Source organism: Rhinoraja longicauda, chromosome 12, assembly GCF_053455715.1.
Source record: "Rhinoraja longicauda isolate Sanriku21f chromosome 12, sRhiLon1.1, whole genome shotgun sequence".
NCBI lineage: Eukaryota > Metazoa > Chordata > Chondrichthyes > Rajiformes > Arhynchobatidae > Rhinoraja > Rhinoraja longicauda.
The window spans coordinates 12,716,322-12,743,962 of NC_135964.1; the positions used below are offsets into that span (position 1 = coordinate 12,716,322).

Genomic DNA, 27,641 nt, shown 5'->3' on the forward strand with positions numbered 1-27,641 from the left:
TCTTTGCAGTAAGGTGTAAAATTGTTCACAAAAAGGAAAAATGCAATCAAGCTAATTACATGCCAATGCACTGATGTCCAATTAGTGTTCCACCAGGGCAACTCATTTCCAGAGTTCACAGCAGTTGTAGTGCAGACGTGGGCCAACAAACTGCATTCAGAGGAAATTGGATTTTTCGCGTTGAAAATCGCTCAGCTGTGTTTTATTCAGAAAAGCAGGACAAATTCAATCTGCTAATTAGTGCCCAATCAGTGTGTTCGCAATCATCAGCAAAGTGAAGTAAGTGTTCACAGCGCTATCAGGCAGCACTTACTTACTAATTACCTGCTCACCAGTGCCCAGTTTGGGTAACAGTAGGGCCACTCAGCTGCAGATTTTGCCACTGCCTTGGTCCAAACACCCACGGTAATCAATAGTCAATTTATTTGTCACATACACATAAATGTGCAGTGAAATGAAAAATTACCCGCAGTTCAACAATAAGACCAATAAGAATAATCAATAAAAATGCAATAACACACACAATCATAAACCAACAACAAACAAAAGAAACATCCATCACAGTGAATCTCCTCCAGTCCCTCCTCACTGTGATGGAAGGCCAGAATGTCTTTTTCTCTTCCCTGCCGTCTTCTCCCGCGGTCAGGCTGTTGGAGTTGGGGCGGTCGGGGCTCCCGACATTGAAGCCCCCGCCGGGCGGAGAAATTCCCGCGGCCTATTTCAGGCCGTGCCGGACGGTGAAAGGTCCGCGGCGGGCCGACCCAAGCCCCGCGATCCGGGGCGGGCAAAGACGCTACCGCTGCCGCTGCTCCCGATGTCGGCCCCACCCAGGGGCCTGCGGGCTTCCGACGTCCAGGCGGCCCGCGCCGAGGCCTCCGGAGACAAGTCGCAGCCGCCCCCGCAGCATCCGAAAGCAGCCAGCGCCGCAGGTGGTGAGTCCGGGCCGCGGGCTTTGCGAACCAGAGCCCAGGTGGTTCTAGCCGGAGCCCGCCAGCTCCAGGTGCATGGCCGGTGGTAGGCCGCAGCGGGAACGGAGACACGACACAGAAACAAAGGTCGGGTCTCCGTTCGGGAGAGACAATGTTACAGTTCCCACCCCACCCCCACATAACACACAACCGCAAACACTACATCATATTTAAACTATAATTAAGACAAAAACAACAAAAAACACAAAAGACAACGGACTGCAGGCAAGCCGAGCTGCGAGGGCATTCGATTAAATGTGACATTAAAAGGCTTCTGTAAAACAACGCTCAGTTTGCAGCAGAGGAAACTGCATGACCAGCTGGAAACTAGGTTTTTATTCTTGGTGTTCAATCATCTCAGTGCCGACATCACTGAAGGAATTTATTGGGCATTTTCCTCAGCTTTATCTATCTGCATTGATGACAGTGATGACATCAACCCTTGACAACAGCACATTGCACTGGCTACAGCGCCTGGAAGGCGTTACATAATTTCTGCTGCCTCAAACGCAAGAAGATCTATCTGCATTTGCTTCATCACTGATTTTCCTTCTATCATAGCTAAATTGGGATGTTTGCTGGTGATTACACAATGTTAAATTAGAAATCTCCTCAGAAAATGAATCAAACTGTCCTGCCTGCATACAGCAAGACCCAGACAATGTTCAGGCACCAGCTGATAACTGGCAGATTGTAATATTACGAATAAGAGACAATCTAATTATTTCAACATTCAGTTGCTCTCAAATAATCCTGAGGGAATCTCCATTAACCAGAAACTCAACTGGATTATTGTGGGTGGAGGAGACTGAGGGACTGAGAATTACGATAACAAGGAACTGCTGATGATGGTTTACACCAAAGATAGACACAAAAAGCTGGAGTAACTCGGCTGATCAGGCAGCATCCCTGGATAGGTGACGTTATGGGTCGGAACCCTTCTTCAGATCAATCCTCTCGTGCTGTATGTGCGTTGCCTTCTGACATCTCAAAAGCCTATTCACTGTCTGCTTAGCCCGTCAGGAATGTAATGAGGTACTCTCCATTTACCCAATGGAATGCAGCTCCGGTGGGTCGGTGTGTGTTATTTCAGAGCACGGGCGGGCTTTAACAGCATAGATGGACAATAAATTCTCTAATTTTAGGTAAACTACGCCCTCCTCCTCCCTTTTTATTCCCATTCCCTTCCCTGTGTCCCACCTAGAGGTAAATCCATTTCTCCCTTTCCCCTTCCCTCCTTCCCCTTCCCTCCTTCCCCTTCCACATATTCTTTCCTTTGGCATCACATTTCACACCTCGTCCATCCTTGTTTTTTATCTCGTGCTTTTTGTCTTATCTCTGGTCTTTGTCCACCCATCTGCCAGGCTCTGTCCCACCAGCTCTCTCCACCAGCTTTCTGCCCCTCCCACTACAATCAGCCTAAAGAAGGGTCCCTAAGATGCCACTTTTCCATGTTCTGCAGAGATGCTGCCTGGCCCACTGAGTTAAACCAGCACTTTGTATCTTTTTTGGTAAACCTGCAGTTCCTTATGAGGAACTTGATTGGGCCCCTCCACACTAAATATTCCTTCCATCGCTGAGGGCATCTCCCAAACTGAAACGTGTCGCCCGAAAGAACAAGCTGGTACATAAAAACATACAAGTTGGGAGTTTATTCACAAAATGCTGGAGTAACTCAGCAGGTCAGGCAGCATCTCAGGAGAGAAGGGATAGGTGACGTTTCGGGTCGAGACCCTTTGGGAGCAGCTGTGGATTACCCAGTCCTTCAAGCCTGGTTAAAATGAATAAGCTTTTTTTTAAATTCAATCAAAACAGATATGTACTTGCATTGAATAATTTTGGCAACATTATGTACAGTTTAAGGGCAATGTCACAGTGATCCCAAGCAATAACAGAATGATTCTGGTGAAGGATTCAGTGATCCAGAGATAAAAACAAGATACTGGCAGTACTCCGCTAGTCAGTATCTATCTACATAGAGAGAATCGGAGTTAATAATTCAGTTTGATGACCTTACATCAGACTGGGAGAAGTTGAGGATAATTAAAGTTGTATAGACTGGTTGGATAGTCAGAGAGAAGAAAAGGGAATGACCATAACAGGACGAAGGGTGGGAGAGAGTGAATGGTCACATAGATGTATGAGTATGGTAAAGACAAGTGAATTTGAAAGGGTATATTGGGGAAGGTATAAACGGGGGATGAATGAATTTGGAAATTACCAAACAATGGTTAAACAAAATATGCTGTGATACTGGAATGGCAGATTATCTGTAAGTGTTGAATTCAATATTGAGTCCAGAAAGCAATTAAACTCCCTCATCAGTAGATGAGACACTGTTCTTTGTGCATATTAATTCATTTTGGAGCTGTGTAGAAGGCCTGAGAAGAAAGGGGTGACGAAATCATCATGGGAGTGGGATGGAGTTTTCAAGTCACGGGCCATAGGAAACCTGGGGCTAATGTATCTGATGAAATTGAGATAAGCAGATTAATTTGATGAAGCAGTCAGCCTCTGTATTTTGTATCTGCTGTGTGGTGCAGACTATATTGTGAGCATTGGGTGCAGGGTTGTAAATTGAAAGAAAGGCAATAAATGACTGCTTCACCTGGGAAGATAAATTTGAGGCCTCTGATTGTAGGGTGGCAAGGAGGTTCAGGTGGAGATTCCTTGATGCCTTCTCAGAGGCCCAGGTTTTTCCCAGCGAAATACTGTTATGTTGTAAAGCTTCAAATTCTCAGAATTCTATTTAAGAATTTTTGACTTGGCTTAAACAGGTAATTGGATTTATATAACACCTTCATCTTAGTTTAAAAATAGCCCATTGGGAGTCGTGTAAGCATCATCAGACGAGTGACCCCCTTAGACATATCCAACCCTGCTAATCAACAATCGCCTACACCATTCAAAAACAAAGCCTTGCCTTAAGCTCTGGTTACAGTCCATCTTTGGAAGAACCAGAGTACCTTTGGTGCAGTCTGTTAGGCATCTCGTTGTTTTTGTAAATGAGCATTGTTACTTTTCTGCTCAAACTCATACTGGCCCTCGCATTAAAAGACATTCTGCTTTCTTTATCATCTAATACTGCCCAATTGCCCATGCCATCCACAAGCTTAACAATGTTGGCAGAGGACTTCAGGTGGTTAACATTGAACATGCAGAACATAGAACAGTGCAAGAACAGGCCCTGTGGCCCACAAAGTCTGTGCCAAGCATGATGCCCTGTGACAGGCCATGGGGCCAACATCTCGTTAAATGGAGATAAGCATTCATGTTTCAGATCATTTCAATTTATAATAAGATAAATATGCAACCATAAAAAATACTATCAAACCTAATACATGGAACAGAAAAGGAGGTCAATTGTCAACATTTTCATATTGTTTTAAGTCTAGTCCTTTGGACTATTCCAAAATCTAGTATAAACTTTATTTTGCCAGGAAATACCAAAAATACCTTTGATTAGTAAAGGTGTCAGGGGTTATGGGGAGAAGCCAGAAGAAAGAGGTTGAGAGAGAAAGATAGATCAGCTGTGATTGAGTGGTGGAGTCGACTTGATGAGCCGAATGGCTTAATTCTGCTCCTATAACATACAATCTTATGAAGCTATGAGAAGGTTCCAGTTCAAGCTACTTATTTTTTTCTCTTAGTCTCATATTCTCTGGTTATACCATTGCATTTCATCTTGTACATCACACTAAAATTAATATTCCAGCTGGAACCTGGATTTCTTTCAGTTAAATTTGGACACAATATTGTTCTCGAGTGTACAACCAACAGTAACTTGACTTTATTTTGCATTGGTACTTGGCAGGAACTGAATCATCCAGGTATTCATCAAATTTGATTTCTTTCCCAGTCTGAGTCAGGCTATTCACAGACAATTCAGCCCATTGATATTGAATTAAGCTTTTAACCACATCCCTCCTTACCTCGTTTTCATGAAGACTGCTAATTTCCCATTTCTGTCGCAGCTAGTGCTCATCTCCGACTGAAACCTTCTTCCATGCTTTTGTTGCCTTCACTTTCTCTTGCTTTCCTGGTCTCAAAATCTTCTACTCGATATAAACCTAAGCATCCAAAATGTTTGCCTATATCTCAACTAGCACTAATCATCTAAGAATTTGCTGACCTAGATTGGCAAATGATCAAGTTGAAGAAATGCTGAAAGATCACATTTTTACATGATTGATTTTATTACCCTATATATCGTAGATTGTGTGAGCCAATATGACAAACTGTGGAACACAATTTATTAATTGGACCCATCTTTTGGTTTTATTAGTATTTTGTTGACATTTTTAAATAAGCCTTTATCAAACTCTACCCAATTTAATCATTATCTAAGCTGGTTCCTCTCCTTCTTGTTTAAAGAATAGAGAGATTGTCAATCAGACCTTCCTTTGTCACTTGGTTAATACTATTATACTTGGCTTTTTTGTACATGTTGGTGCTTTAGATATAAATAAATGTGACAAATTCTTTTTGCTTCAATTTATTCCAAATTGACATTCTGGATTTATTTATTGGATTGTATTCTGCCAAAGAAGCTTCACAGTTCTGCAGCAAATTGTTGTCATTTACTTGCTGGGTTTTGATGTGGGAATCCAAACTCGTCCAAACTTACTGGCTGGCAAATCTGTCTAAATAGTCCACCACTAAATGCCACCGTGAAGCACAGACTCACTGGTAGATCCCATCATATATTGTAAGAAATCTGCCTATGGGTTATATTCTGAGTTAATCATTCAGCACGGAAACGGGCCCTTCGGCCCAACTTGCCCATGAGTCATATAGTATGGAAACGCCTCTTTTGCCCATGCGGACCAAGATACCCCATCTATGCGAGTCCCACCTGCCTGCGTTTGGCCCATATCCCTCTCAACCTTTCCTATCCAAATTCTGATGCAGAATCTTTAGATCCATCCATCTTGGAGATTTTATGAAAGGCAATTAGTAACTTGCCTGTCAGGATGAGAGGCAAGTTATATTTTTCAAATTATTTTGCTTTCAGTATTTTTTGTTATTGGGGACAGAAGCATTCTAAGAGGTTGATAGCTTTGACAGATAGCAAAGTTAGAAGCAAGGATTTACACCTATCAACAGTATGCTCAGTTTTGTGGGTTTACTTGGCTCACTTTGGTGGTTGGATTTTGTCATGTTATTTCACATTCAATTGTGGCATGCTGGTGCCATACTTGACCAATAAAATGCCAAATGCAGGAAAGATTCAGGCTGGTATATTCCATCTTAAAGTTCCTTCTGGGGCTTAATGCCAGTGTATGTTGAGGTCAGTTGGGTTAGGAGTTGGAAAGTCTATACAAGAGTTAAACATTGTGGAAACTAGCTCTTCAGCCCAACTTGCCCACGCCGACCAACAGATTCTCTAAATGAGAATTTGGCAAATTGCTAATTCTTTTTCGCTATGAGGATTAGAAGAGTCATTGGGCCATTTTGTACAATATTATTTATTTGGGGGTAAGAGCAAGAACACATCAGATGCATATTTCAACTATTTCCTGGATTTTTTTTGTTGAGCTGATAGCCGTTCAGTTTGCGAAAATGGGAGTCCTGTGATCTCTTCATCTCTCTGTGCGAGAGGTATTGATGTCCAGAACTACTGCTGACCATTACCCAGTTAACCTTTACGGGGGCTAGTTTAATTGATCAGTTTTGAATTATTTTAATCTGTTAGTGTAATTTCTAGTATTATGTAGTTTGAGGTAGTTCTAAATTTCTCTGCTTGATCATGCTATTATTTCAAGATGCTTTAATTTTTTAGAATATGGTTGTGAGCAAGTTAACCAACTGCCTGCATTTTCAAACTGACCATTATCCCAACTTTATTAGTTTTCCAACTTATTGGACATTTGTGTTATTCTACACAGCACATTTTCTATAATAATGGCCCTGTTTTACTTGAGTAACGTTCTTAAAGGAAATTGGGATTGGATCTTCAAAAATGAGGCTCCTTCCAAAAAAACAATTCTGCAGTAATTTTCTTTTGAAAGTGTGGCTCTCTAAGCGTATAAATTGCTGTGAAGGCATTGACTTGTTTTTTGACTAATGATTAGTTGTTGCCGTTTTTCCTGAGCTATATTTTTAATAACATTTTATGATCGTGACTATTTCTAAAAATAAATGCAAATGTTAAAATCAGCCATTTGGAGATGATCAAACAGCCACTGTAACCACGTAGAGTATGTAATCACCTATATTCAACACTGGATAATTAATGCAGTGAAATGGGTACGGACATAGATTGAGGCAATCTTAGATAGATGTGTTATTTACAAATGATAATTGCAACCCTTTTGTCTCCCTTTCCAGAAAGATGAAGTGTACCTCAACTTGGTGCTAGACTATGTTCCGGAAACTGTGTACAGAGTTGCCAGACATTACAGCCGAGCCAAGCAGACACTCCCGATGATTTATGTAAAAGTAAGAAATTTAACATCTTTCATTTGTGTCAAATTGCTTTTTGTGGGAGTGAATAACTCAGTTATTGCAAAATAATGAGGGATACATTTACACATTCACAAACTGGAAAGGGTGCAGAGAAGATTTACGAGGATGTTGCCAGGACTAGAGGGTCTGAGCTATAGGCAGAGGTTGAAAAGGCTGTTCCCCGATGTTGGGGAAGTCCAGAACCAGGGGTCACAGCTTAAGGATAAGGGGGAAGTCTTTTAGGACCGAGATGAGAAAACATTTCTTCACACACAGAGTGGTGAGTCTGTGGAATTGTCTGCCACAGAAGGTAGTTGAGGCCAGTTCATTGGCTATATTTAAGAGGGAGTTAGATGTGGCCCTTGTGGCTAAAGGGATCAGGGGGTATGGAGAGAAGGCAGGTACAGGTTACTGAGCTGGATGATCAGCCATGATCATATTGAATGGCGGTGCAGGCTCGAAGGGCCGAATGGCCTACTTCTGCACCTATTTTCTATGTTTCTATGACTCTATTCCTTGGAGCGCAGGAGGATGAGGGGTGATCTTATTGAGGTGTACAAGATCATGAGAGGAATAGATCGGGTAAATGCACAGTCTCTTGCTCAGAGTAGGTGAATCGAGAACCAGAGGACATAGGTTTTAGGTGAAGGGGAAAAGATTTAATAGGAATCTGAGGGTTAACTTTATCACACAAAGGGTGGTGGATGTAAGGAACAAGCCAACATTTAAGAAACTGTTGGACAGGTACATGGATAGGACAGGTTTGGAGGGATATGGACCAAATGCAGGCAGGTGGGACTAGTGTAGCTGGGATATGTTGGCCGGTGTGGGCAAGTTGGGCAGAGGGGCCTGTTTCCATGCTCTACGACTCTATCTGTCTGGCGGTCCACCAGGAACCAAGGTCCCTTTCAAAGAGTACAAATTTTATTGACGACCAAATCTAAAATAGAGATTTCTGAATGTGAAGGTTGAGAATGATTATTTTATTGCATTAATGATAAATTATACTTTTTTAATTTTTGCCAGTAGTTGCAGTTCTTATACTTTTTATGGTTTTTGTTAAACTTGTTACTTTGCCACAGAAGGCTGTGGAGGCCAGGTCAATGGATATTTTAAAGACAGAGATAGATAGATTCTTGCTTAGTACGGCAGTCAAGGGTTATGGGGAGAAGGCAGGAGAATGGAGCTGGGAGGGAGAGATAGATCAGCCATGATTGAATGGCGTAGACTTGATGGACCGAATGTCTTTATAATGAATTGTGAATATTGGTTATTGTAAATGTGGCCAGAGCAGTCAACAACAGCTCTTTCCAGGGAATGAAAATTTTAACCAACAAGTTCTAAGTATTGACGTATCACTGAGGTCCCTGGCTTTCATGTGCCATCTTAAGTAAGAAAAATAAATTTTAAAGTGGCTGCTATTTTCAGTATTTCTATTCTGGGATCTGATTAAGTAACCTGGAAAATCCAGTGCGAAAATAATATCAAAGTACTCCGGGCATACAGTGTGTTTGGGATTGTGCATTTTATTGAGTAATTAACTACTTTTCCTGGCAAGGATATAAAAAGAACCATGAAGCCATTTGTAATATGTGAATGCTATCAAGTTCAATAATAAAAAAATACAACCTCTGTTGCCCGGTTAGTTTTTTTAAGAAGACCTGTTGGGGAATGTGTTTAACCTCTGTGACAAGTCATGAATTTGTCCTTGTTCATTTTGCTGCACATGGTGAATCAAAAAGAATTCCAAAGTGCTGTGCTCCTTGTAATTTGGCTGATTAGGCTGCAAACTCAATAGCTGAAAGTTTCTCCACAAGTTTACTTCAGTATTACTTCAATCATATTTTTCTGGTTATTATTTTTACTTGGTCAAATTCTAACTAGTTTCAATTCAGAATTTGTTTTATACAAAAGTTTAGATAGTTTATTATTGTCATAAATTATTTTAACGGATTTGGTGCTGCTTTGCTGTGAACTGTTGGTTTAAATTGCTGTAGGAATTTGTCTTAATCTGAAAATACATATAATTGTCAATCACCCGATCTGAACCCAATTGAGCATGCCTTTTATATGCTGAAGAGAAAACTGAAGGGCTCTAGCCCCCAAAACAAGCATAAGCTAAAGATAGCTGCAATACAGGCAGATCATCACCAGAGAAGACACCCAGCAACTGGTGATGTCCATGAATCGCAGACTTCAAGCAGTCATTGTATGCAAAGGATGTGCAGCAAAATACTAAACTTGACTACTTTCATTTACTTGATATTGCTGGGTCCCAAACATTCTGGTGCCCTGATATGGGAGGACTATGTATAAACACTGCTGTAATTTCTACATGGTGAAACCAAAATGTTTAAAAATGGCCTTCATTAAAATCTGACAATGTGCACTTTGATCACATGTGATTTTTTTCTATTACAAATCTCAAATTGTGGAGTCCAGAGGCAAATAAATAAATGATGGATCTTTGTCCCAAACATTATGGAGGGCACTGTATATACTTAGCTTTACAAAAACAACATGGAAATACTTACTCCTTGCACAATGCACTACCTGGCAAGATACAGTGTGATTAACGTCAGTCAAACCTGTGGCTTCACTCTTTCATTGAGTTGCAGACCTGATGTCCCTCCTCACAAGTGTTGGCTGTATGTTATGTTTTTGTGCTGTTCCAGGGTTCAATAGACAATAGACAATAGGTGCAGGAGTAGGCCATTCAGCCCTTCGAGCCAGCACCGACATTCAATGCGATCATGGCTGATCACTCTCAATCAGTACCCCGTTCCTGCCTTCTCCCCATACCCCCTCACTCCGCTATCCTTAAGAGCTCTATCCAGCTCTCTCTTGAAAGCATCCAACGAACTGGCCTCCACTGCCTTCTGAGGCAGAGAATTCCACACCTTCACCACCCTCTGACTGAAAAAGTTCTTCCTCATCTCCGTTCTAAATGGCCTACCCCTTATTCTTAAACTGTGGCCCCTTGTTCTGGACTCCCCCAACATTGGGAACATGTTTCCTGCCTCTAATGTGTCCAATCCCCTAATTATCTTATATGTTTCAATAAGATCCCCCCTCATCCTTCTAAATTCCAGTGTATACAAGCCCAATCGCTCCAGCCTTTCAACATACGACAGTCCCGCCATTCCGGGAATTAACCTAGTGAACCTACGCTGCACGCCCTCCATAGCAAGAATATCCTTCCTCAAATTTGGAGACCAAAACTGCACACAGTACTCCAGGTGCGGTCTCACCAGGGCCCGGTACAACTGTAGAAGGACCTCTTTGCTCCTATACTCAACTCCTCTTGTTATGAAGGCCAACATTCCATTGGCTTTCTTCACTGCCTGCTGTACCTGCATGCTTCCTTTCATTGACTGATGCACTAGGACACCCAGATCTCGTTGAACTCCCCCTCCTCCTAACTTGACACCATTCAGACAATAATCTGCCTTTCTATTCTTACTTCCAAAGTGAATAACCTCACACTTATCTACATTAAACTGCATCTGCCATGTATCCGCCCACTCACACAACCTGTCCAAGTCACCCTGCAGCCTTATTGCATCTTCCTCACAATTCACACTACCCCCCAGTTTAGTATCATCTGCAAATTTGCTAATGGTACTTTTAATCCCTTCGTCTAAGTCATTAATGTATATCGTAAATAGCTGGGGTCCCAGCACCGAACCTTGCGGTACCCCACTGGTCACTGCCTGCCATTCCGAAAGGGCCCCATTTATCCCCACTCTTTGCTTTCTGTCTGTCAACCAATTTTCTATCCATGTCAGTACCCTACCCCCAATACCATGTGCCCTAATTTTGTCCACTAATCTCCTATGTGGGACCTTGTCGAAGGCTTTCTGAAAGTCGAGGTACACCACATCCACTGACTCTCCCCTGTCAATTTTCCTAGTTACATCCTCAAAAAATTCCAGTAGATTTGTCAAGCATGATTTCCCCTTCATAAATCCATGCTGACTCGGAATGATCCCGTTACTGCTATCCAAATGCTCAGCAATTTCGTCTTTTATAATTGACTCCAGCATCTTCCCCACCACTGATGTCAGACTAACTGGTCTGTAATTACCCGTTTTCTCTCTCCCTCCTTTCTTAAAAAGTGGGATAACATTTGCTATCCTCCAATCCACAGGAACTGATCCTGAATCTATAGAACATTGAAAAATGATCTCCAATGCTTCCACTATTTCTAGAGCCACCTCCTTAAGTACCCTAGGATGCAGACCATCAGGCCCTGGGGATTTATCAGCCTTCAGTCCCATCAGTCTACCCAAAACCATTTCCTGCCTAATGTGGATTTCCTTCAGTTCTTCCATCACCCTAGGTTCTCCGGCCCCTAGAACATTTGGGAGATTGTGTGTATCTTCCTCAGTGAAGACAGATCCAAAGTAACGGTTTAACTCGTCTGCCATTTCTTTGTTCCCCATAATAAATTCCCCTGTTTCTGTCTTCAAGGGACCCACATTTGCCTTGACTATTTTTTTCCTCTTCACGTACCTAAAAAAACTTTTGCTATCCTCCTTTATATTATTGGCTAGTTTACCCTCGTACCTCATCTTTCAAGTGTTAAATCCTATTTCAAGACGTGGGATCAGCCGCAGGACTACCCGCGCCCCCACGATGTCTCCACTGTCTTGTGTGCACGCCACAAGTACAGTTGGCAAGTCGTTGGGTCCAGTGGCTCAGGTCTTGTCTACCTAGCTTGTGAAGCCTGGATGCCATTGGGGATTGATTGAATGGAAAGAAACAGTATGGAAACGGCCCCTTTGACCACACTGACCATCGATCACACATTCACCTTTGTTTTTTGTTATCCCACTTTCACAACCACTCCCTTAACACTAGGGCAATTTACAAAGGCCAATTAACCCACAAACCCAGATGTCGGGGTGTGGATCCATTGTTTCTTATCTCATTTCAGTTTGTCACGTCTCAGTAATGTAAGCTAACATCCCAATTCATCACTTCTGCTTTATGAAACTGAGAGAAGGTTACATTGGGATAATGCCTCTATTCTCACGCCAGTCCCATCAATCAGTGTTGGACATTTACTCCTTCAGTTGTTATCAGTGTCCATGCTTGTATTTTCTTAACATTCTTGGAGAACTTCACAGACTATTGACGATGGTTGTACGTGGCAATCTCCAGAGATTGGTTCAAACTCTGAATATTGTTCAGTCATGTGTTCTGTGATGGGGTTCTTTAAATCCTTTAAAACCACAGATTCCACTCGGTTGTGCTGGGTTACTTTTGCTGCACTGAAGGTGCTGTTGTGCAATTGATGCAAGAGATCAGAATTTGAACTGCAGTCTGCATTTTTCCTAAGTTTCCTCCAATCTTTTGTGTTGATTTTTCAAAGTATGGGGGTGAAAGCAGATTCTGCCCTTGAAGCTAGCCATACTTTCCAGGTTGAATTTATTCAGCTATAGGTTTCTGGTTAAAATGCCTCGATGATTATGTGGGCTTTTAATTGCCTTTGCTTGGTGTGTTTATGGATATAATATCTGCAGTTTTTCATAATATCTGCACTGTATTTGGAAACGAACAAGAACATTCTCACTAGGGAGTCCTCAGCATCTGATTCTAAATTTTCTTTTCCCCAATGCAAATTATTTGTCAAACCTTAAAGACTGTTTGTATATTTTGATTCTATTTTGATTTAGCAGATCCCAGCCAGAACGGCTTGATGAATGCATCAACGAGGACTTGCCGAATTAATATTATTTGCAACTACATTTTCCTCTCCGGTCCTTAGAGTGGCAGGTCTACATTTGCAATTATCCAGATAGCTGTTTTTAATTTTAATTCAAGAAAAGAAAACTAAAAATAAATGAAAGGACATGATTCTTCAGTAAACTATTAAAATAATTCATATTCTCTTCGTGCAATCTCACGCGATATATGGTGACCGTCCATGCCAGTTCAATGCGTTGCTGTGCCAAAGTTCATTATTTGTCTTGCAGCAATGAATCTTTAACATTAATGCCAAATAGATTCCTTGTCAGCATTGTTGCTTTTAGATGCAGACTTCTGCATTGAAAGTAGTGTAATGGAAGTGGTCTAAGATGCAAAATTCACCTTTAACTGGCACAATTTATACAGAAGGTTTCTTTTAAAAACAGGGAACATTTGGGGTCTGAGTCAATTTATTGAGAATATTTTTGAAAGTGGACAACGGGGGGTGGGGGTTAGTTACACACACCAGTGGGTATTTTGGCACTAGGTTGCAACAGGAGGCACAGTGCTGGATCCACCCATCCATCTACTGCCTTGCTGACCTTTCCATTCCTGCTTTGGACAGCTCTCTCTGAATGGATCTTGATTAAAAGATGGAACTATTGGGTATTGCTGCAACACCTATTGCAACAGCAGCATAGTGGGAAGTCCTGAAGCATGAGAGGGTGGTGGAGAGTTTAGGGTTCTATTTTTATATTATGCTCTCCAGTTGTGCATCCTCCAATTTGTGGAAGTCATTTCTCTAAGACAGCTCATGATGTATAAATGGTTAAACAACTGGCTTATGTTGCAGAACTAGGGAAAAGTATGAAATCATTATTTCACATATTTAAACTGGGATCCACTGACAGTTGAAATGGATGAGCAGAATTAGATGCGCACCAAGATTGGTGTTGGAACTCTGCTATGGCTATTCTGGTTTAGTTTGAAATGTAATTAGGAATGGGATAGAATTAACGGCAAAAGTGCTGAGTTGTAGTGAGAATGGTGACTTTAAATATATTAGAGGCTGCCTCTAAACCAAGGCTGGATGCTGGACAAACTGTTTGATAGTAAAAACACTGGCACAGGTCAAGAGGTTTTTGAAGAAGTGGAACTGGTGTCATCAATGTAGACTTAGTGGCTGGTTCAGGTGATCTCAACATTGGCCAAGATGTGATGCAAGATAAAGGAATTGAGCTTCAATCCCCAGGACTCCCAATTTAACAGAGCAAGTAGAAGTGATTGAGTAGGTAACCAGTTAGCGACAGTCCCACCCTAACGGGAAGCCAAGAAAAGCCTTAGGAGTAGGATGGAGCAGGAAGAGTTTTATTTTTACATTACAGTAGAGGTTGACATGTATTTCTGCATGTAAACATGGAGTTGTTGAAAAGCTGGCCACAGATTTTGGATTGCCCCTTCAAAGGCTTAAGTTCTTCAGAAGCTAATGGGTTTTGGCCTCTGGTAACTAGATTACTTCAGCTGACATCATCTCCCTGCAGCCCAAGTATTAAACCTGGAACTTGACCTGTGATTCAGTTCTCTGCCTTAACATGTAACAAGAGTTTTGTAATACAGGGTCAGGCCCTTAAACATTTATTAGTTACCTTAATCTGACATCAGAATGGCATGCAAGTGATTGCACAAGATGAGCACGCACGTATTTTAGCTATTCAAAATCCACTTTGTTGACATTAAACTAAGTCTGCCAGTTTCCTGGCTGTAACTATAAAGTGTTTGCCTTTTCTCATATTTAAAAGTTGAAATTTGTTTACAATTACATTTATGTTTACTCATTACTCTTCAAGTATTTCAGAATGCTATTGTGGAACCTAGTTTAAATTATCATTCCCTTAGCAGACTAGTTTTAGTAGCCCAGGAATTATTATGCTCCGGTCCAGAGGTGATATGAGCCTGCAAACCTTTGAGTAAAGAAAGTAGATACCAACAAAGACCTGCAATACCATGTTTTAACTCGTCGATCTATTAATTGTGGTACTGAAGCCGTTCTGTCTAAGGTGCCAATTTTCATGCGTTAATCTGTGGCTTTACCTGCCATTCTGTTATAGATGTAAAGAATGCATGTCTTTTATGTGGATGTTGGTTGCCAGCAACATAAACACAGATTATCTGGCTGCTCTTTCGTCATTAGTGGGATGGTGCTCTATAAAAACTGGCAGTGATGTTTTGCTTGTATAATTTGATTATCGGCTATTTTGAGCACCCCTGAAAATGCAAATGTATTTTTTAACCATTCCTCATTAACAAATTGTATTAACATATTAATTTTTGATTTTTTTAAATAGTTATATATGTATCAGCTGTTCCGGAGTTTAGCATACATCCATTCCTTTGGAATTTGCCACCGGGATATCAAACCACAGAATCTGCTGCTTGATCCTGACACAGCTGTGCTAAAACTTTGTGACTTTGGAAGGTGAGTAATTGAGATGCTGTTCTTGGATTGCTGCATTACTCCACAAATGTTCAGTAACACCTCCCAAAAGTCTGTGACTCCTGCCAACCAGCCAGAAATGGGAATGCTGCCGCTTGAAGGATTCCCTCCAAGGTCTACACTAACCCGAAACATACTGTTGTATTGCCTTTACCACTGGGTGCAAGCACTGGAACTCCCTTCCCTAAGCTTTGGTGGGGAACACCTTCATTATAAATACATACATTCACACAGGTTGCTTTGTGCCATCTTCTTATAGGCAGTTAGAAGGCCAATACATTTTGTACTGAGTACCAATACAGATTTGCTATTCTGTAACTCCAGTCTATATTTTACCCCAAATAAGATCTGACTTAAGGGTCATTTGGACAGGTACACGAATAGGAAAGATTTAGAGGGATATATATGGGTGAAATATGAGCTGGGATAGATGGTCGGCTTGGACACGTTTCTGTGCTGTATAACAATGGCTTGATCGTAATATTCATCCTCTTTCATCATCTCCCCCAAACATTCCAGATAAAGCCACCTGTTAATATTCCATTTCTAGGGTTTGACCATTGGCAAGTTTTGTCCAGAACTACATGGAACTATTTCACCAGGCATTCAGCCCAAGTTTTCCCTTTAACTGTTTATCTTAATTGTCACATTACTTTGTTGCCTCAAGTATGCTTTGTCACAGCATCATATTCTAGGCACTTGCCACATAAAGTAAATATTCCTGAATTTCGCAAGTAAAAACAGTCCTGTGCTTACTCTGTCAAACCATTCCATGATTTTAAGGACCCCTTAGTAGTTGCATTTACTTAATTGCACTGTGAATAACATTCCTGGACACTTATCCAGCACTCTTTGTATTTGTTGCTTGATTGTTGGATTGTTGACTCATGATCAAAGAATTTGATCTGCAGAAGTAACTTTCTTTTCTCATATGGCCTCAATTTAATTTAGAACTTGTTAGACGGGGTAGTTGAGGTATGTACAATTACAACATTTAAAAAACATTTGGACGGGTACATGGATAGGGCGGCACGGTAGCGCAGCGGTAGAGTTGCTGCTTTACAGCGAATGCAGCGCCGGAGACTCAGGTTCGATCCTGACTACGGGTGCTGCACTGAAAGGAGTTTGTACGTTCTCCCCGTGACCTGCGTGGGTTTTCTCCGAGATCTTCGGTTTCCTCCCACACTCCAAAGACGTACAGGTATGTAGGTTAATTGGCTGGGTAAATGTAAAAATTGTCCCTAGTGGGTGTAGGATAGTGTTAATGTACGGGGATCACTGGGCGGCACGGACTTGGAGGGCCGAAAAGGCCTGTTTCCGGCTGTATATATATGGTATGATATGATATGAAAGGTTTAGAGGGATTTGGGCCAAATGTAGGCCAATGGGACTCGTGTAAATGAGGCATCTTTGTTGGCTTGGGCAAGTTGGATCAAAGGGCTGTTTGCTATACTATACAACTTTAATTGAACAAGACCCTTTATGAAAAAGTTTGCATCATTACTTACAAGTTAATTACAGAAAAACTTAAAAGCAACTTGTTTCTTCGTTTGGTAGTTCGTACTATTCTTTCTGATAAAAATAAATAGAGGTTATGTTTGTTGTTTTGCGAAAAATGGTTTTGTGACTTCAAACTTCCATATTTAGTACATGTCTCAATAGCAGAATATGCTGCAGTATATATATTAAAGGAATTTGTTATTGATATCTTGTTTGGATTTTTGCTATTCTCCATTTTGTGCTGACACGGGAAACTACAGATGCTGGAATCTAAAGCAAAAACGAAAATGCTGGAGGAACTCAGCGTCAAGCAGCTTCTGTGAAGGAAGAAAGGTCCTGACCCAAAATGTCGATTGTCCATTTTCCTCCTTAGATGCCTGCCTGACCTGCCAAGTTCCTCCAGCACTTTTTTTGCAAACGCTTCCTGACATTTGCATTGACTTAAGTAAATTAGATGTCCTGATTTCGCACAAACAAGGAGAACATGAAAGACATCAGCTCATGCTATCTGTGACCTCCTGTAAAAGTTTAAATCCAGCTGTTAAGCAAAAATTTGTCGCAAGAGCTTGTGAAACTTCTTGCGTTCTGAAACTTTGGACTTGGCAACTTACATTTGCCACCTGATGTGAAATATGATAAGATTTCTGTACCCCATACTGTAAAAGAAGGTTATATCTGTGAACTACAGGTGAAATAGCAGATATTGAAGATAAACTCACATGTGCTCATCCGTGTGATTGTAGAAGTTATGTGCACTTAAAAATTGACCCGTAAACCTACCATATATTATTTTGATTTTAATTTCTAAAAGTTAGAATGTGAGCTGATTATTTCCAGTATAGTTTATTTTCATAAACTTTTATTTCAGTGCAAAACAATTGGTGCGTGGTGAACCAAATGTTTCTTATATCTGCTCACGGTACTATAGGGCACCGGAGTTGATCTTTGGTGCCACCGATTATACCTCCAGTATAGGTGAGTTGTATTATTTTAATAATTCTTGATGTATTTAGCTACTTGATGTGCATCTTCAACCTTTTGCTCTTGCTGTAGTATATGATAGAATTTGCGGCAAGATGAAAGTGAGAGATTTATTTTTGATGTATTGTTTAAGATGATGTTATTCTCCATTATGTGGCAAATATTGTTTGTTTTTCTAACCTGTATCCTGCACTTTGATAGCACTATGATAGCCCTGGTCTCTACAATGGGTCGCTTTGAAGTATTTGAAGATCAAAAGGCTAGACAACTGGAAATCTGAAATAAAAGCAAATATTCAGCTGCAGAGAGATGCAGTTAACATTTCAGATCATTGACCCATTGCTAGTTCTGTAAAAGATGTACTGACCTGAAACGTTAGCTTGTTCTTTCTCCACAGATGCAGCCTGACCCATGCCTTTTTCAGCATTTTGTCTTTTCTTTAACTTTGAATTGTCCTACCTTACAACAGTGTATTTATTGTACTGCCAATGTCAATAAAATAGTACTCCCACTGCCACTAAATGAAACAAATTAATTTTTCAGTGTTAGTTCAAGGAACCCAAGGAATAATGCATCATTTTCTGCTAACTGGATGAGTGGTAAATGGTGTAGGTGATGTTGAAAAGGTGACCATCCAATGAACTTTGAAGTAGTATATAGGATGCAAGGATGTAGTTGTATGAAGTAACAATTGTGGAAGTGTTACCAATTTCAAAAGTTAAGGTCAATAAAAATCTAATTTAGCTGCAGAGGCATCCACCCTGCTGTATTAAACATAGAAAATAGGTGCAGGAGGAGGTCATTCAGCCCTTCGAGCCAGCACCATCATGGCTGATCATCCACAACCAGTAACCCATGCCTGCCTTCTCTCCATGTCCCTTGATTCCACTAGCCCCAAGAGCTCTATCTAACTCTCTTTTAAATTCATCCAGTGAATTGGACTCTACTGCCTTCTTAATTTGCAAAAGATGCCCATAGATTTGCTTTTGGAGGAGGAGGGGGCCTAGGAATGTGAGAGTGCAGATTTAGAAAAAATAGATTCTACTCTTAAAAAGAATTGTCCTTTAGCTGATGGACCATCTGATCCAAGAGGAAAGTTGATTTGTGATAAACACAAGGCACTTGCTCCACAATGGGACATTCTGACTTCAACTTTTCTGATTTTAAAGTTTCAGAATTTGCAGTCAGCAGGTGGTCCCCTATACTTTCTGCTGGCAAGAAATTAGATTGTAAATACAATCACTTGACAGCTGGCTTGCATTGAACAATGCATTAGGCGGCACGGTGATGCAGCAGTAGAGTTGCTGCCTAACAGCGCCAGAGACCTGGGTTCGATCCTTGTCTTTCGGGTACTTGTCTGTCCGGAGTTTGTATGTTCTCTCCGTGACCTGCGTGGGTTTTCTCCCACACTCCAAAGACATACAGGTTTGTAGGTTAATTGGCTTGGTAAAATTGTAAATTGTCCCTTGTGTGTGTAGGATAGTGTTAATGTGTGGGGATCACTGATCAGCATTGACTCAGTGGGCCAAAGGGCCTGTTTCCGCGCTGGATCTCTAAACTGAACGAAATGAAAGAACTCTGCACGAAAAATGACAACTAGTCCAGACGCAGAGCAACATTTTTTTGGTTTGCATTCAGTCTAGCTTCCTGTTTATTATTTTCTGCGCCTTTGTTTAAAAAGTCCAGGATCCCATATATTATTAATTTCTTTGTTTGGCATGAAGTGAAAATTTCAAAAGATTTATGCACATCTGCAGAGTTCTGTTCTTCCACCTCTGATAAATTTGTGAAGTTATCAATTTACAAATATTAAATTGTATTATTTAGCACTAACAGTTCATCATTTCCACTCTCCTATCAAAAATGTATTATCTACGGTACTCTGCATTAAATGTAACATCCTATATGTGCCATTTCTTCTGTCAATTGCAATCTTATTTGTTATTTATAAGTTTATTGCCTTCTGCAAAGTTTGAAGTTATGCTTTGAAGTCTAGCTAGCTCAATGTTCCGAGGAAGTGCAAACTGTGTCAAACATGTGAGCGGCTCGAGAATTATAAGGTCACAAGGGACACGAGCAGAATTAGGCCATTTGGCCCATCAAGTCTACTCCTCCATTCGATTATAGCTGATCTATCTCTCCCTCCCAACCCCATTCTCCTGCCTTCTCCCCATAACCTCTGACACCTGTACTAATCAAGAGTCTATCTATCTCTGCCTTAAAAATATCCACTGATTTTGCCTCCACAGCCTTCTGTGGCAAAGAATTCCACATTCACTACACTCTGACTAAAGATATTTCTCCTCATCTTCCTAAAAGAACGTCCTTTAATCCTGAGGCTAAGACCTCTAGTCCTAGACATTCCCACTCGTGAAAACATCCTCTCCACATCCACTCTATCCAAGTTTTTCACTATTCTGTATCTTTCAGTGAGGTCCCCCCTCATTCTTAACTCCAGTGAGTACAGGCCCAGTGCCGACAAATGCTCATCATTAACCTACTCATTCCTGGGATCATCCAGACCGCTGATTGTTTAATTTTTGGATCCTGCTATATCCTCATACTTAACCTGCCCAGCAGATTTGCATGCACATGAAATATTGGTTCCTTTTGGAATGAATGGAGCCAAGGCAGGAGGCCATTCTGATTATCCTGGTAGATATGAGGACTCAAATTGTGGATATCTTTGGAGAAAACAAAATGAACAGAATTTTAGAATGAATTAGTCTGGCACCTTTTTTTCAGACGAAAATCTGAGAATGTGGGTCCCAGCCATGATGACTTTGGGAATAAGTTAAAAGTATCAAGATTAATTCCTTTCTCTAGGTCTGCATTTATTTCTTGGTGGAGTTTGAGGATACAATAAGGCTCGGATAATCTGGCACCCTTGGAATTCTGGTGATGAAGGACAGGCATATCTTTGCTCCTATTGCTCCAATCGATACGCCAACATGCTTTTGATTCCCCTTTTATTCATATGTTCCACAGTGGTATCATAAATGTTTCATTGAATCAAGTGAGTTTAATGTGTGCCATAGGCACAAAGGAACTGCAGGTGCTGGTTTACAACAACAAAAAAGACACAAAGTGCTGGAGTAACTCAATGGGTCAGGCAGCATCTCTGGTGGAAATGTTCTGAGTTGGGACCCTTCTTCAGACTGATTGTAGAAGTGAGGGGAAAGCTGGAAGAGAGGTGGGACACAGCTGGCAAGTGATAGGTGGATACAGGTGAAGGGGTTTGATTGGCTTAATGTGAAACTGCAAACGGAGTCCTAGTGAGTTTAAAGTGAGCATGGAACGGTGCTCTGCTGAGCCAAATGCCGAACCATCGGAGTAGATTAGCAGGTTATTGGTGTTAGGTAAACTGTTGGGGCTGAAGGCAGATAAATCCCCAGGACCTGATGGTCTGCATCCCAGAGTACTCAAGGTGGTGGCCCTAGAAATCGTTGATGCATTGGTGATCATTTTCCAGTGTTCTCTCGACTCTGGATCAGTTCCTGTGGACTATCGGGTAGCCAATGTAACTCAATTTTTTAAGAAAGGAGGGAGAGAGTAAACGGAATTATAGACCAGTTAGCCTAACATCGGTAGTGGGGAAGGCGCTGGAGTCGATTATTAAAGATGTTATTGCAGCGCATTTGGAAAGCATTGACGGAATCGGTCAAAGTCAGTGTGGATTTATGAAGGGGAAATCATGCTTGACTGATCTTGTGGAATTTTTTGAGGACGTAACAAGTAGAATGAATAAGGGAGAGCCAGTAGATCTAGTGTATCTGGACTTTCAAAAAGCCTTTGACAAGGTCCCACACAAGAGATTGTGCAAAATTAGAGCACATGATATTGGGGTAAGGTATTGACATGGATAGAGAACTGCAGTAACTCAGCGGGACAGGCAGCATCTCTGGAGAGATGGAATAGGTGACGTTTTGGGTCGAGACCCTTCTTCAGACTGATGTCAGGGGAGTGGGTGGTACAAAGATATAATGTAGACGGAGACAGTAAGACTAGTGGGAGAACTGGGAAGGGGGAGGGGATAGAGAGAGAGGGAAAGCAAGGGTTATTTGAAGTTAGAGAAGTCAATGTGCATACCGCTGCGAAATATTTCGCATGGGTAAGCTACCCATGCGAAATATGAGGTGCCATTATGAGGTACCTCATATTTCGCTTGGGTTGCTTACACCCCAGAGGTATGAACATTGACCTCTTAACGTCAAATAGCCCTTGCTTCCCTCTCTATCCCCTTCCCAGTCTTACTGTCTCCAACTACATTCTATGTTTGTCCCCGCCCACTCCCCTGACATCAGTCTGAAGAAGGGTCTGGACCTGAAACGTCACCTATTCCTTCTCTCCAGAGATGCTGCCTGTCCCGCTGAGTTACTCCAGCATTTTGTGCCTACCTTCGATTTAAACCAGCATCTGCAGTTCTTTCCTACACATGGATAGAGAACTGGTTGGCAGACAGGAAGCAAAGAGTAGGAATTAACGTGTCCTTTTCAGAATGGCAGGCAGTGACTAGTGGGGTGCCGCAAGGCTTGGTGCTGGGACCCGAGCAGTTTTGGTCTCCTAATCTGAGGAAAGACATTCTAGCCTTAGAGGGAGTACAGAGAAGGTTCACCAGATTGATCCCTGGGATGGCAGGACTTTCATATGAAGAAAGACTGGATAGACTAGGCTTATACTCGCTGGAATTTAGAAGACTGAGGGGGGACCTTATTGAAACATATAAAATTCTTAAGGGGTTGGAGAGGCTAGATGCGGGAAGATTGTTCCCGATGTTGGGGAAGTCCAGAACCAGGGGTCACAGCTTAAGGATAAGGGGGAAGTCTTTTAGGACCGAGATGAGAAAACATTTCTTCACACAGAGAGTGGTGAGTCTGTGGAATTCTCTGCCACAGAAGGCAGTTGAGGCCAGTTCATTGGCTATATTTAAGAGGGAGTTAGATGTGGCCCTTGTGGCTAAAGGTATCAGGGGGTATGGAGAGAAGGCAGGTACAGGTTACTGAGCTGGATGATCAGCCATGATCATATTGAATGACGGTGCAGGCTCGAAGGGCCGAATGGCCTACTCCTGCACCTATTTCCTATGTTTCTATGACCCCAGTTGTTTACAATATATAAAATGATTTAGACAAGGGAATTAAATGTCACATCTCTAAGTTTGCGGAAGACACAAAGCTGGGTGGCAGTGTGAGCTGCGAGGAAAATGCTATCAGGCTGCAGGGTGACTTGGACAGGTTGGGTGAGTGGGTAGATGGATAGCAGATGCAGTATAATGTGAATAAATGTGAGGTTATCCACTTTGGTGGCAAGAACAGGAAGGCAGATTATTATCTGAATGATGTCAGATTAGGAGATGGGGAGGTGCAATGAGACCTGGGTGTGCTTGTACATCAGTCACTGAAAGTAAGCATGCAGGTACAGCAGGCAGTGAAGAAAGCTAATGGCATGTTGGCCTTCATTCTGAGAAGATTTGTGTTTAGGAGCAAGGAGGTCCTACTGCAGTTGTACAGGGCCCTGGTGAGACCACACCTGGAGTATTGTGTGCAATTTTGGTCTCCATATTTGAGGAAGGACATTATTGCTATTGAGGGAGTGCAGCGTAGGTTCACCAGGTTAATTCCTGGATGGTGGGACTGACATATGATGAAAGAATGGGTCGACTGGGTTTGTATTCGCTGGAATTTAGATGAAAGGGGATCTTATAGAAACATATAAAATTCTTAGAGGATTGGACAGGGTAGATGTAGGAAAAATGTTCCCGATGTTGGAGGAGTCCAGAACCAGGGGTTACAGTTTAAGAATAAGGGGTAGGCCATTTAGGACTGAGATAAGGAAAAACTTTTTCACTCAAGAGTTGTGAACCTGGAATTGAATTATCTGCCACAGAAGGCAGTGGAGGCCAATTCACTGGATGTTTTCAAGTGAGAGTTAGATTCAGCTCTTGGGTCTAAGGGAATCAAGGGATATGGGGAAAAAGCCGGAACGGGGTACTGATTTTGGATGATCAGCCATGATCATTTTGAATGGCGGTGCTAGCTTGAAGGGCCGAATGGCCTACTCTTGCACCTATTTTCTATGTTATCACAAATTTACTGTACTCTGCTTAAATGTGGTTATGTACAATGTGGAAAATATATTCATGAAATTAATGTGCCAATTTATCTGTGCAAGTCCTGCCATGCTTCCAAAAAGAATATTCTGAACAAGATCAATTTTTTTTAAGAAATCATGGTCACTGCTCTGAAAATTAACCGCTTGACTTGCTTTTACATTTGTAGATGTGTGGTCAGCTGGCTGCGTATTAGCAGAGCTATTGCTAGGACAGCCCATCTTCCCCGGTGACAGTGGTGTTGATCAGCTGGTAGAAATTATAAAGGTATGCTATCACACGCAAGCATTTGTACGTAATGGTGTACCTAGATTGTTTTGTTGTTTTACCTTTTGGAAAGTTCGTTTTTTAAGCCTCTAACCTATGCTTAATTCCACGACGACAATAACCCTAATCCTTACCGTACTGTGGCAGATCAGTTTGATAATGATGGAACAAAATGCTTTGAAAGGCTTCATTTTCTGCTGCTTTATTCCACATCTGGAGCCTGACGCAAGTTCTCAATTGACTTGAAGTGGAATGATTTATGTAATGCATGTGAGTGTACACTTGACTGTTTAAACAATTAACATATCTATAAGTGTACCACTTGAAAGAATTCTAACATTTCAATGTAGAATTGGTCTTTGAGAACATTGGATGAGTTAGGACTGACCAGATGGAACATGGATAATTGGCATTGCATCCCAACCTTTTGAGGTTTCTGTTTGTACGTGGTTGAACTTATTTCAAAGAATGTAACCATACCTTTGGTTGATAATCTATAGCACTTGAAACTCAATCCTTGCACCTTGGCCTGTTCTTATGCACTAGCGTTGAGGATGTGTTAGACACCAGTGTTCAACTTACAAGTAATTGTATCATCTAATGAATTGTATTCTTGTGTATGAATTCATCAGATTATACAATGCATATTTCATGTTTGTTTCCAGGTCCTGGGAACACCAACAAGGGAGCAAATCAGAGAGATGAATCCCAACTACACTGAATTCAAATTCCCACAGATCAAGGCACATCCTTGGACTAAGGTAAGCGAAGGAACATTTATGCAGTAGTACAGGGCAAAGTTTAGCGAGCCAAGAACTGCCAAGATCTCCCTCGGTCAAGCTAATATTGGAGTTTTAGAATCTAACTCTAAAATTACAGCAGAAAGCATTTATGGTTTTTGACTGTAGAGTTTTATGCCAAACTTGTCAGGTCAATATTGACCAACATACACATTCAGCAGCTGTGTTTTCAGCCCAGTATTCTATAAAGAGATAAAATGTTTATAAAATATTGTAGTTTTTACACAGTGAAAATTCAAACTTTAGTCTGTCATGACTATTAAATGCTAATACTATAAATTGGAATAAATATGTGGATTTAATGCTTTTCTGTCGAGCAAATTTCTGTATGATGTATCGGAACGGGGGAAAAAAATTAGAAACAGTATCAGGGCTTATTTTGGATCTTTTGCAATCATTGCTCAAAGTTTATGAAATTAACTTTTTAATTTCCATTGCATTGTGAGAGATTTTATTTTAAATTGGTTCTAGGCAGCAAATTCCCTTTTAAACCCTTCATTGGTTATGAAGTACTAATTACATATTATTAACTATTCAATCCCACACAAAACAATATTTCCCATTAATATTATTCTGTTTTGTTTGCATATTTTCAGTTCACAATTTGATATGGACCCTGATAATTTATGGATTCATACCCACTGAGCCTGAGTTGAAAGTGCATAAATGTATTTTAATTTGAGCCTTTTCACTTCCTTGATATGGAGAAGAGAACTTCCTGGCAGTTCTCAACACTAAATCAAAACTTGCACCATTCACCCGTTATTGTGAATTTCACAACTATCAAGCAAAATCATTATGTGTATGAAGGAACTGAAGAAGGGTCTCAACCCGAAACGTCACTCATTCCTTCTCTCCAGAGATACTGCGTGTCCCGCTGAGTTATTGCAGCATTTTGTGTCCATCTTTAAGCAAAATCATTAAATGAAACAATATTTCAGTGGTTCACTGTAGTTCTGTCTTAAAGCTCTTTGCATCACCACAGCATCTATGAATCAAATGCTGTTATTTACCCTCCTAGAATATGAAACAAAAATTGCTAAGTTGGCACTGGGGATGAGCAATTGTATGTTGGCTGCACTGGTAAAGGTCTGATTGGATCCACAAATTGTTCCCTCCCCTGGGGTAAAAGGAGAGTCATTGGGTGATTATATGTAGACACATGGAACTGCAGCTGCTGGAATCTTGAGCAAAATACATTGTGCTGGAGGAACTCAGCAGGTCAGGCAGTATCTGTGGAAGGAGTGGACCGGTGACCATTCTACAGCCTGACCCACACTTTAGGGGGACAGTATGAATCAGCTTAATTATGAGTGCAAGAATTTGCTAATGAAATGAATCAATTGTAAGTGAGTGGTTGAGAATATATGCAATAATAGATATGAGTTTGGGAGAAAGTAGAAAAAGAGAATGAAAATAAGGGCAAAAATATGTGCTAGAGTTGTTTGGATAGAGTGAGCAAATCAGAGATTGAGTGAACAGAATCATGCAGGAGAATAATCGGAGTCTTAAATTTCAGAGGCCAATGGCACATTTTGTGCACGTTGTGAATTACACTCATGGTCAAAGTATCAGTAGGTGAAGATAGAAGTCATGCTTCTGCAAGGTGCCAGTGCTGTTTAACTGCGAAGGGTATACAAAGATTTGCTGCAGCAGAAGCACAACAAACCAAATAAAGTCGCTGGATCAGGCAGCAACTGGAGAACCTGGATAAATGGCATTTCAGGTTGAGACCCTTGTTCAGACTGAGAAGAGATTGGAGAAGGATCCCGACCTGAAATGCCACCCATCAGTCCAAAGAAGAGTCCTTACTTGAAACGTCATCTATCCACGTCTCCAGAGATGCTGTCTGACCCACTGAGTTACTCCAGCTCTTTGTGTCTTTTTTTGTAAACCGGCATCTGCAGTTCCTTGTATCCACAAAAATCAAATAGTGTATGCCTTCTATGTTTAAATATTATTTCAAAATCTCTTTAATAGATAATTCTTTCACTCTTCTAACATTGAACATATTGCACGATTAAAGCTATTCCTTTTCCTGATGATAGACATGTGGATTCGACACCAGATTTGGCGGATGCATCATGTGTATAAAGCTGTAGGGACCTGATTTTTTTGTGCAGGACCCCATGTCAGTGAGGATTAGTTGAGTAAGTCCAATTCCAGAGCCCACACTTGCTCAGTTAATGACCACCAGCTATAACGTGCATTATTTTCTGGCAATATTCTTACGTTCTTCTGCGAAGGACTTCAATCATGAGAAAAATTGATTTTTTAAAAATGCAATGATTTAGTAATGGGAAAGGCAATCAGCCCTTGGCAGCTTGACGCTGATTGCTTCATCTTGAGAGTGATCAAATTCATAGATGGAGCACTCTAGG

At 41.1% G+C, this 27,641-nt stretch overlaps 1 protein-coding gene across 1 annotated transcript in view; it reads left to right on the top strand.

Moving 5' to 3' along the window:
- The window catches only part of gsk3ba (glycogen synthase kinase 3 beta, genome duplicate a), a 113,634-nt gene that overhangs the window by 69,522 nt on the left and 16,471 nt on the right, over positions 1-27,641 (top strand). Inside the window, exons 5-9 of the mRNA XM_078409046.1 lie at positions 7,299-7,409; positions 15,455-15,585; positions 17,972-18,078; positions 24,363-24,460; positions 25,126-25,221. Coding sequence (XP_078265172.1) covers positions 7,299-7,409; positions 15,455-15,585; positions 17,972-18,078; positions 24,363-24,460; positions 25,126-25,221 — 543 coding nt within the window. The remainder of the gene's footprint in view (positions 1-7,298; positions 7,410-15,454; positions 15,586-17,971; positions 18,079-24,362; positions 24,461-25,125; positions 25,222-27,641) is intronic.